At 37.7% G+C, this 11592-nt stretch overlaps 2 protein-coding genes and 1 non-coding gene across 5 annotated transcripts; 2 read left to right on the top strand and 1 right to left on the bottom strand.

Annotated features, from left to right (window-relative positions):
* Positions 1-1454: 1454 nt before the first annotated feature.
* LOC18993833 (paired amphipathic helix protein Sin3-like 6) lies at positions 1455-8000 on the bottom strand. Of its 3 annotated transcripts, none has more exons than XM_024152535.1 (19): positions 7723-8000; positions 7426-7523; positions 7101-7223; positions 6788-6968; positions 6604-6702; positions 6342-6491; positions 6026-6131; positions 5459-5697; positions 5203-5357; positions 4888-5015; positions 4537-4791; positions 3738-4231; positions 2942-3547; positions 2761-2849; positions 2545-2683; positions 2300-2452; positions 2058-2218; positions 1868-1979; positions 1455-1759 (listed from the first exon to the last, which is right to left on the bottom strand). In XM_024152535.1, the coding sequence occupies exons 2-19, from the start codon at positions 7497-7499 to the stop codon at positions 1592-1594; spliced, it is 3432 nt and encodes a 1143-aa protein (XP_024008303.1). In that variant the 5' UTR covers positions 7500-7523; positions 7723-8000; the 3' UTR covers positions 1455-1591. The 3 variants fall into 3 exon arrangements, with proteins under 3 accessions (XP_024008303.1, XP_006417464.1, XP_024008302.1); XM_006417401.2 differs by having other exon boundaries at positions 6041-6131; positions 7710-8000; XM_024152534.1 differs by having other exon boundaries at positions 7710-8000.
* Positions 8001-8625: 625 nt separating this feature from the next.
* TRNAP-AGG lies at positions 8626-8697 on the top strand. The gene has a single exon. It is a non-coding gene; the product is annotated as a tRNA-Pro (tRNA).
* A 429-nt stretch (positions 8698-9126) lies between these two features.
* On the top strand, positions 9127-11526 carry LOC18993834 (serine/threonine-protein phosphatase PP2A-2 catalytic subunit). Its single transcript, XM_006417402.2, has 6 exons — positions 9127-9576; positions 10106-10220; positions 10355-10463; positions 10549-10626; positions 10799-10990; positions 11116-11526. Exons 1-6 carry the CDS (start codon positions 9324-9326, stop codon positions 11287-11289), a joined length of 921 nt encoding a protein of 306 aa, XP_006417465.1. The 5' UTR covers positions 9127-9323; the 3' UTR covers positions 11290-11526.
* The last annotated feature ends 66 nt before the right edge of the window (positions 11527-11592 follow it).

Below are 11592 nucleotides of genomic sequence, written 5' to 3' on the forward strand. Positions count from 1 at the left end.
TATATCTTCACATGGATGTCGATTTGCAAATTGTTATTAAGAACTATATAGAGATTCTGACCCAAAAGAAAAAACTATATACAGTAGAGACAAATTAAATCCAATATAAACAATTAACAAATCTAAGCGTGCTCCTCGATGTAGCGGTCTTTTAATTGAGCACCAATTATTACTTAATAGAGTAACTCGGTTTTGGATGTTTTAATTAACAGTCTGATTTTCACCGACCGCATATTAGTATATTCAGTAGAATTAACGACTGACCACAATAAATTAATCAATTTACTTACGATGTTAATTAGAGGATCCAAAAATAATCCCTAATAATAATTATTATAATAAATTATTTTAGTTTTCTTTTAGCTTGTAATCCAAATTAATTAAAGTCTAGGTGCTCTTTTTCTCTAAATCAAGTAATCAACCACTGATCAACATCCTATTCTTTTTTTTTTCCTTCAAAGTCTATTCACACTCGAAAAATTACTGATTAAAAGTATAAATTATTCAAAGGTTAACTCTAAAATAAAATATCGGATTAGTATAATCTCATGTAGAACTGTTAATGTGAGTGCAGCCAACCACATTAGAAGGACGGATTAAAAAAATTTCCGATGCACTGTATATACCAACAAAATCATTAATTATTGTCGACAACAAAATCATCCCAAAAGGATACTCCTCACGTTTGCCGTACTTAAAAAAAAATTTGCAATAAATTAACAAAATTTTCCTTGGGTTGCGTTTTGTCCCTTCATGTGGGGAATGAGTCTCTCTACCATCATATCTCTTTCTTTCCTTTTTTTTTTTTTGTTTCTTTTGTCATCTTTGCTTTGGGTAATGTACTGTCTTGATCGCTGCTGCATGTGTCTTTCCACGCTTTTGCCTATATTCTTGACATGTAGATTTACCTTTGTTCGATGTCTAGCTTGCTTTATTTATCGCCTAATGCTTGTTATAGAAGAAGAAAATTTGCACCTTCATTCAGAAAAAAAGAATTTGTTCGGACTGGAGGTCGTTTAAACTAGTTTCCTCGTTTTTTTTTGGTTTGCTTAAGTAGTCTTCTCCTTGTTAGTTGTTGCTTATTTGCTAATATTGAATGTCACGATCTTCAATATTCTCACTTTTTGGGTGGCTGACCATTATACATTTATACTGCTTGAGTTATAATCTTGGATTAATTTATTTTCGTTCAAATGTTGCAAGACCATCACCATATTTAATTGTGTTTTTGTCTTTTAAGCATGGACTAAAAAGACATATTTTAAGAAGTCGCTCGTTGAAAATACTATGAGTCAAAGACATCTTGTTTTGTAATTTTAGTTGAATGATTTCAAAATGCCCTTTAATGATATATAACCATATCATTTATTTATTTATTTATTTATTTACTTTTAAATTGACAAGCGCCTTCATTATAGAATCACAAAATATTAGCAATGCAAAGTTGTCTCCTAATGAAATTGAACTTTTTATAAGGTGGGATGGAACCTCCAATAGATAATCATTTTACTCATCGGTTAGAGGAATATCGTTTACTGCTATAGAATCCTATTCTGAATCCATAACATTAGACACGGCACTGGGTAAGTGTTTATAGAGGTGGCAAGGCAATAAGTTTGCAATTCAGCATAATGTGAAACCGTGATATTCTCCTCTGTTTTGAGATTTCGCTGACTCTTTTTAGCCTCTGTCCCGTTGAATTCGGTTTCCTCTGTTTGCTTCTGTACAAAAGATCTGATGTGTTTCCTACATACTTCACCTACATCAGTTAAATCATTCGGACAAAGTAAGTTTGATTCATCCACAAAATATAACATTTCAGAAGTCAAGTCTTTCCCAACACACAGAATTTCATTATATGTTGTACCTTTGAAGTACTGCAATCCATCTTACATTCGATCTCGTTAATAATGATCAATCCTTCCATTGCAGATGGCATCCCTGAAGATTTATCTAAACCAGTGAGTTTCTCCTTGTTCCTGCACAGAAATTTGCTTACACATTACTGCAGAAACCTAAAAAAAAACATATACCATAAGCTCAAATCAGTTTTTCACCTTTTCAGAAACAAACTATGATTCTCTTCATCACTGACTGATGTCAGAAATTTATTTTGCAGATAGTCCGCAAAACCAGTCTCCATCGCTGCACCCGTTGCTTCAAGATGATTGTTCCAGCTGTTCATAAGCTGAATCGAGAGACGGGTCTCTGCCGACGACTGCAATCAGTCACAACGTAATATTAATACACTACGGAATTCGAATGGACAGGACAGATGTGAAGTTCAAGAGAAACCTACATATCTGATCTGGTATATGTTTGCCTCATGGAGGAGGGCATGTGCATTGTCATGATACACAAGATCAAAGAATCTTCCAGGTTTTCTGTAGTTCTCATATGCATATAGTTCCAGAAGTTTGGTGTCTGTCTCATCAGCTGCAACCGCATGGAGCTGAAGCATATCCAAACACCCCCATGAAGAAAACAAAAAAGAGAGTGAGTGGACCCAGAGAGTCAAGAAGACAAGAAATTATTTTCTCTTACATGCTTAACAAACTTCTGAACCAGCTTTTCCAATGTGAAAAGAATATATGACTGTGCTCCAAAAATAGACCGGCATTCATCTTCAAACTTTGTAGTGTCACTAGAGCCGTCGAGTAATTTATAGAGTTCATCCATAAACCTAAAAGTTTTATGCTTCCAAAAGTCAGTAGAGAACCATTGTTCAATACAAAGCCATTAACTTGGAAGATATATCACCTGGAATAAGAATCAGGAGTTGTGTTATCTGGACCCTTCCCTTTCTTTTCTGAAAGTTTTTTTGCTGATCGTATCCTCTCGTACAACATCTGGAAAACCAGCAGAAGTACAAAGAAATTAGCACCAGAGGTGAAGATCATCATATTAAAGATTCGAGAAGCTTGGTTCAAACAGTCCTTACTTGATGAAGCCTGAACAGCACGTAATAGGAATCGTTCCCGAAAAAAACTCGAGAATCATTCTGGGACTCAGTTTCACTGGCTTTCAATGGCCAAAGCACATGCTTGGCAACAGGTTTTGCAGTTTGCAGAAACCGTTCTGAAAATGCAAAAGATCCATCTTCCCCTTCATTTCCATTAGCCACCTCTCCAGCCACACTAACACGCCCATTACAGTTCATAACTCCGTAATGCTGTTCATGGCAACCAAACTTAGCTCCTGAAACAAGCATTTTAGAGGCAGTCTCATTATCCTCTGATAACTTGTGAGAATTTTCTGTTTTGTCATCTTCAGCGCGAGCATTACTCTTTGCTCCCTTTTTATCACAATGTTGTTGGTCTTGATCTTTATCGCTTCTTACATTGTCCATCACCCTTTGTAAAGTCTTGAGGCCATCCTGTCCATTAACCTCAAAATTGCCTAGCTCACAATTGTCGGCGGGAAATAATTCACCCTCTTCTCGCTCAACCTCGTGCTTTCCGACTGATACTTCGTTGACCGTATGATTCTCTACATCCTCCATTATCTGATCGTTTCTGGGTGACATCAGTTTGGAAGACTGGATAACCTGTGGACCATGAACCAAAAATACGATTATACCTGCAAAGTCTCATAAAATATATATAATCATGACTTGTCTCTAGTGATTGCTAATCAAGGCGTCAAACTGGTAAGTAAGGATGGTAACTTTTCATTGAACTTATAAGAACTGAAATGCATTTGATTTAGTTTTAAAACAACTCCACACAAGGAGTTACCTCATTGATCATAGCTGCATCATCTTGCAGTTTATTGAGCTGAACTGTTTTCACTATATTGGAAGAGACATCTTTCCTAGGAGAGCTTCCTGGCACTGTCGGATTATCTTTGTTCAGCGGTTTCGGGGATACTGGATGTTTTGACCCAGAAGCGCTATCCTTCACTGCCACGCATGCATCATGCATTTTTTGGTTGTTGTTTTTCAACTTCGACATATCGTCCATAGCCAGGTTACCCTGAGACCTCGAAAAAATGCCAAACATGGGCTCCAAAAAGGTTGCCCACAGCTTCATTACCTTATCTGATTGTTCGGCCGCACATACTCCTTCACAGTAATACTTGATTAGCACATATAAGTCTTCGTGAATTTGAGTATCACAATAACTGAACTCCAAATCCGGGGTAAAAGAGGGCATAGTTCTGACAGCAATCGCTTGACGCAGATCTTCCTGATGCTTTTTCTCACTAATATCTTTTATCTCTGCCACTAAACCTGCATTTTAGGACACAACGAAAAAATACAATTGATACAAATAACTCGGAAATAAGTACAAAATCTGGGCTCACTCTACTCTAATCATCTGTTACTAAAAAAAATTGCACTTTCTCTCGCTTCACCATAATTCTTCAAAATCACGAGGCAGAGAAAGAAGTTGCTACATTTTTCCACGAAATTTTCAAGTGCAGCAAAAAAAAAAAACATGTGGTTTCATCAGCCTAAAGTAGGAGAAGTTTACATTTTGTGTTCAAGTGGAGATCTTAAAACTTACTAAGAATTTTTTTGAAAAGGAAGCTTACATTTTGTGCTCAAGTTCTTCGAGTCCTGCTGCTTGAAATAGAAACTACGATGATCTAGTGACTTATGGTGATTCTTAGCATAGACTTCCGCCCAAACTTTCTGGAAATCAGAGTGGCACCTTGCCCATTCTTCTTGCTTCTGCTTCAAGCGCGTCAGTATCACCGGTAAAGCGCTGTGCATATTCTTCTTCAAAAGATCCATGATATCAAGCCCATGATCACCGTACAACCGCTCAATGCATCTTAAGTTCATAGCTATTAGATACAGTCACATAGAAAGTTATTAGCACAAATAAGTGAAGAATAGACAAAATATAGCCACATTGGATTGGTTCCACACTAACGAATTACCTGATAAGTGTTTTTCGATACATATTGTAGTGTCTGTTGATATTGTGTTGTTGTTGAACTTTTCCAGAAGAATTTCCACATGTTTGATAGCTGAACTTACAGATCCTAGTAACATGTCCATTTCATACCTGAAGACACATTAGGAATGTTAAACAGGGGAATCTATTACCAACAAAAAGACCAGCATTTCTCCATATGAAAGGAGAGAAGTCCCAAAGTTATAGGAAAGTATCTATATGGATATAGAGAGAGAATACAGAACCTGTATATACCAAGTGGATTAAGGAAATATGTCATCAAACTACCAGATCATACCTGTCATCCTCACACCGAAACAAGCTTTCTTCATACTGGTTTTTGCGCATATGACTGAATGAGTAATCTTCACTCCCTGAGGTGACAGATACCAGGTGGTCATTAAGTGTCTTTTTACCAATTGTATTTCTGTATCTTGGAATTTCAACTGGATACTGCATAGACACAGACCAAACATATGATTATAAGAGAACGGAATGACGCAGTAAATTGCAGTGTAGTAGAACGATGTTATTTAGGAAAAAGAGGCCCTCACATCCTTTGGCAGGAGCCGATAACTTGGCGTACACTGAGTGCATCCAGAAAGATCAAGTTCATTTATAGGTGTTGCCACATATTTGATAGAAGCTAGTGGACATTTGGAACTTTCGATATCTTTACTGCCAGACGCTGCACATTTTTCTTTATCTGTATCTTCTCTATTTTCAAAATCTCGAATTCCCCCGTTCTCCTCTGTCTTCAAATATCCTCGCTGGCCTTCTTTAACAAGGGAGTCTGCAAAAATTAAGTACCTTATAACCAGATATAAACTACAGACCACTTAATCCGAGAACAGACACAAGGTTGGGCATGATCATAATATACAAGATGAAGATACGTAACAAGGGATTCCGCAAAAAAGTTAACATATTTGAACCTCAGAACTAGATACAAACTATTACATTAACAGAGACAAAATTGACCACGGTCACAGTAAATCTCAGACAGATATCATTTGGTTGTTTATATTGAATTCACTAGAATGAAAGACATTTTCACAATCATAAAGCTGAACTATATAGGCAATGTAGATAGAAATGTAACAGGCCATCCAAAGACTCACTTTCCAGAGAATTACCAGCAGAGCAAGCGACAAGGTTATCATCACCATCTTCTCGTTGATCAGTGTGTTCAGAATGAACTTCAAGCTTACATCGTCGTTTTATTTTCTACAGTAAATAAGAGTCAATATCAATATCTCACTATCAAGTTCCCTATACAAAATAACAATGCCAATTTGATCTTGATTTATCAGACTCTTAAAACAGTGGAGGGAAGGAAGTAATACCAAAATGCAGTTCTGCTACGATGAAGATCCATTAAAAACATTACTAACTGCGCAAAAGATACTGTCATTTACAAAGATGAATCAGAGTAACCTTATCCGAATGCATTGGATGCATGGCAGAAATTGCAGTGTCCTTACGAAGCGGTACAGCATTCCTCGCAGAAGCAGTTTTTAAACGTTGAGGTAAGAAATTAACAAACTCCGCGAGCAGATCTTCATGACCCTTGAACAGCATAGTAACCTACACAACAGACGATGATCAGAGAAGCATGATACAACTGTCGGCTGTCGCTCTAACAATAGGAGGCAGAAATTTCAAAAGTTAACCCTCCGGGCAATAACAATAAACATACCTCTTCGTAGACATCAGAGATGGACATTGTTTCCTTTCGAGACATGTCCAAGATATCCAGAAACCTTTGATACGCATATTCATCACCTTTGAGCCTCGCCTGCAAAAGTAGAAATTCAAGTAAACCTTAACTGATAGAAAGTCAATATTACTTCAGTATGTCATTTACCACATCACATACATACCTTAGTCTTGATGACAAAACCGACAGCGTCTTTGAAATCCACCGTGGTCTGAGGTTTCTCTTCCTCTGCCGGAAGGGTTATTGCATGCTCTTTGGGCAAGAAAGTATTAAAACCTAAAAGTAGGTCGTCGTAACCCTTGAACAAAGCTTTTATTCTTTGAACGACACCATCAGTAGTGACTCTGCAACCAACATGAGACAGCATGAGTAGACGCAGTTCACACTGTGACATCCACAGTACACTAGTTCCTTCTGTACCCTCATTAAGAAAGACAAATTGAAACTAAACGGGAAGAGAAGAGAAGTAGGTATACCTCTGACATTTAAAGTCCATCATGATCTCAAGGAATGTCTCATATTTTTCTACATTGTCATGAAAAATGTTCTTGACAGATATGAGATATCGTAGAGCATCACTTGTTCCAGGTTGCCTGTCTCTGCATTGCACAAACACATGTAACTTACTTTCAAACATTGAAATTGTTAGCTACAACGTTGAATAATTATAGGCCTCAAAAAGGAAACTCACAACCTACAAGTAAATAAATTCCAGGTATGAAATATTAACATCCCCAACAAAACAACATTAGCCTAAAGACAAATTAGAAAAGAAACAAATTTGGGGTTCGAGAGAGTTACGTTTCTTGTGGAGATGAAACCTGACGCCTTATTCGCCTTTGGACTTCATCTTCATCTTTTCTAACTCTCTTCATCTTTTCTTCCTCCTAGTCAAATTTCTGGAAAAAAATCAGGCTTTTAGCAAACTAAGAACCCTGAAAATAATTAAAGTCCATAGAAATAGCTCCGAATGACAAAAAAAGATATTTATTTTACCGACTAATAGGATCTCTTATCGGTAAAACGAGCAAGGAATCGGAAAAAAAGGAAAAAAAAAACTGAGCAAGAGATTTTAAATAAAAAACCGGATCACGTTACTCGAACGGTGAATGGAGCTTCTCCGTTCCTTGGTAAGAGAATGGAAGTTTCAACGAAAGCAGGGGATCGGCGAAAATGTTGGCCGCCGGAGTTTCAAAGTAGAAATATTGGACGGAGTATTCACAAGTAAAGAGCAAAACAAGCTTCCTTTTTGAGTTACCGCGAGAAATACATATAATTCATCAGTGGTGAGATTGCTTCTGGTTTCGAGCAATCTATCTCTCTCTCTTCTCTCTTTTCTCTCTCTCTCTCTCTCTCTCTCTCTCTCTCTCTCTCTCTCTCTCTCTGTGGTTTCGGTAGCGGAGGAGGGAAGAGGGTACCGCGACGAAAAGAAGAGGAGGAAGAAGAGAGGGGACTTGTTATATACTGTATACGAAAAAGAGAGGACTTGTTCAATATTGTATATAAATTTTAAGACCTTCTGACTCAACTAGAGGGTCACGAAATTAGACTTTCTAACTCCAAAGGTCGAGTTAGGGCTATAGTCCCGTTTCTTTTTTTTTTTTTTAAAAAACTCTCGCTTGTCTTACGTCATAAATCAACTAAACACAGTTTCCAGAGACTCTCAATACGGTATGTATGGTTTATTCATCGATTGTTGTGTGGTATTTGTTTCCAGATACTAAATATGTACAATGCATGGTTAATGCATCGATTGTTGTGTGGTATTTGTTTAGTAAGTAAAATATAGAATTTCCGACTTTATCTAAAAAAAAACTCGGTTAAGTTTTCTTATAAGTGATATGATACATGCATGTATGTAATGTAAGGAACAAAAAATTGGTCTATGAATTTCTCACTTAGCGGTGATTTGCGCTGCTTCGCTTCGGAAATTAAAGGTAAGAACTAAGAACTAAGAACTTAGTAGTAGTAAGCAATATAGTTTAGGAAACAAACAACAGCGGGCATTTGGTCTAGTGGTATGATTCTCGCTTAGGGTGCGAGAGGTCCCGAGTTCAATTCTCGGAATGCCCCCTTTTAAAATGATTTTAGTTTTAATCTGAACCAGCAAATGCGTTCGATTTGTCCATGATTCTTTAGGCGATGGTTGGTTCGACCATGTCGAGAAAATCTATGCTCTGGTGACATATGCGTAATTGGCGATGGGTCTGAGTTTTGACTAGTCCACAAAAGCCCATTCTCACTTAGTTTATAGGATACTTTATAGACTTAGACAAATTCAAACTAGAACTGCTCGGCTACTAGCCCCACGTGTCCCAAAGCCCAATCCAACTCCTACCCGGTTTAGCCCCAACCAAATTTCTCTCTTTGTGCTAATCTCACTTCTAACCACGATCATAATAAGAGTTGGCCGAACAAGATTTGATCTACAAAACCGAATCTAAACCGGGTTAAAAACATCTTTTGTCCTCTGTCTCTCTCTCTCTCTCGTTAGTGTTCCATTTTATTTATTTTCTCATAGTCAAAAAAATCCAAAATAAATATCCAATTCTCTCAGCCAGAGGGGAGAGAGAGAGAGAGACTGAGCAACGAAGAAGACAAAAGGCACGATTCTCTGATCTTCCGATTTCAATCATCTTAGCCTCGCCGATACAATCCCCGGCGATTCCATCAGCTGGATCGTTTGGCCTTTGGACGAGATGCCGTCGAACGGAGATCTGGACCGTCAGATCGAGCAGCTGATGGAGTGTAAACCGTTATCGGAGGCGGATGTGAGGACGCTATGCGATCAAGCTAGGGCGATCCTTGTCGAGGAATGGAACGTTCAGCCCGTGAAATGTCCTGTTACCGTCTGCGGCGATATTCACGGCCAGTTCTATGACCTCATCGAGCTCTTTCGAATCGGTGGTAACGCACCTGATACCAACTACCTCTTCATGGGTGACTATGTAGGTCTGTCTTTCTCCTTCTTTCATTCGTTTCTGATTTTCTGATTTTCTGATTTTGATTTCTTTTCCGTTTTCTCGTTTTTTTTTGTTCGTTGCCTTTTAGATCTACGTTTTGGGTGGATTCAACGGTGAATCTTGGAAAGTTAGCATTTTTTTTTTTTTTAAAAAAAATAGTATAAAGTGAGTTACTTGTGGGTTCTTTTTTTTTTGAATGAACATCTTATTTCATTCAGTTTCTGCTGTTGGAATGGTAGGTACTGAATTTCCCAATATGTTAGTTTATCCTTAATGATTTCTGGAGAGTTAAAGAACAGACTACGGATTCATCTCACTCCATTAGAGCAGCTAGATTGTAGTAATTCTACTTGTCATTTCATTTAATACATTGACATTGATTTTTTTTTCCCATTATAGCCAACCGAATACTGGTGGAGTGGGTTTTTTGTTGATATCTTTTTGACTTAATAGCCTTTACTTTCAGCTGATAGTGAATGTTTTTTTGGTGCTATTTTTCTTTCTTTCTTTATTTGCAGACCGTGGCTACTATTCAGTAGAAACAGTTTCTTTACTGGTGGCATTGAAAGTCCGATACAGGGATAGAATTACCATCTTGCGAGGGAATCACGAAAGTCGGCAGATTACTCAAGTGTAAGCTATCCTTCATAATAAGCTAACGCTTTTTGTTCCTTCTGAGTCTGATCGAGCATACTTTCTCCTTTGGTTTATTGGCTAATCAGCAAAGTATTTTCCTGTTTGATGTGTGTTCTGCTTCTCTGTTTCAGCTATGGTTTTTATGACGAATGTTTGAGGAAGTACGGAAATGCAAATGTCTGGAAGTATTTCACTGACCTTTTTGATTATCTTCCTCTTACCGCCCTCATAGAGAGTCAGGTTTGAGTTGTTCTTTTCAGTCTGTGTTTTTGAAATCATTTTCAAAAGTACAGCTTTTGACTTCAACAATTCTTATCAATTACAGGTTTTCTGTTTGCATGGAGGGCTTTCACCTTCTCTGGATACCCTTGACAATATTCGAAGCTTGGATCGGATACAGGAGGTATTACCTTCTTTTTCCTGCTAAAGTCGTTAGTTTCCGGGTCTCTTTCTCCTTTCGCTCTCTTAAGATAGAAATGCCAACTTCCAAATTAGTACTATTAGGTTGTTATCTGAAAGAGCAAAAGAAGACCTTATTGGTCATATCTTTGAACAATGTATGTTGTAATCTGTAGGTTCCACACGAAGGACCAATGTGTGATTTACTATGGTCCGATCCCGATGATCGCTGCGGATGGGGAATATCTCCACGAGGCGCTGGCTATACATTTGGACAGGATATTGCCGCTCAATTTAATCACAACAATGGACTCAGTCTCATATCAAGAGCGCATCAGCTTGTCATGGAAGGTTTTAACTGGTGTCAGGTATGTATGTGCATGGGGTCTCAGCTCTATTGCTTAAGGTTTTCAAAGGCACCTAATCAGTTGGTCAGTCTCTCGTGGAATGAATCATTGATCTCTCTTCTGTTGTTTTTTTTTTTTGGTAACAGGAAAAGAATGTGGTAACGGTGTTTAGTGCACCAAACTATTGCTATCGTTGTGGAAACATGGCAGCAATTCTAGAGATAGGAGAGAACATGGAGCAGAACTTCCTCCAGTTTGATCCAGCTCCTCGACAAGTCGAACCAGATACTACCCGTAAGACCCCTGATTATTTTTTGTGATTTGTCTGTTTTTTTTTATTTTTGTTCCCGACCATATATAATTTTTGGAATTCCGGTTTTCTCGCTTATGTATCATTGTAGATGTGCCCTTTTTCTTTCTTTCTTTTAAGTGGAGTTCGAATTTCCCTAAAAAGAAAAGAAAAAAACATCATTTTTTGGTGGTTGTTGATGTGATTGCTGTGAAGAGGTTTGTAGGAGAGGCGTCTATATATATAAAAATATTGTCTTTTCATTTATTACTACGCAGCTTTTGTCAGTTTCGTTTGTAGTAAGTTCTGCAAAACGAAATTTGTCTACTTTCCA

The sequence above is a fragment of the Eutrema salsugineum genome, unplaced genomic scaffold (assembly GCF_000478725.1).
Source record: "Eutrema salsugineum unplaced genomic scaffold, Eutsalg1_0 scaffold_5, whole genome shotgun sequence".
Classification (NCBI taxonomy): Eukaryota; Viridiplantae; Streptophyta; class Magnoliopsida; order Brassicales; family Brassicaceae; genus Eutrema; species Eutrema salsugineum.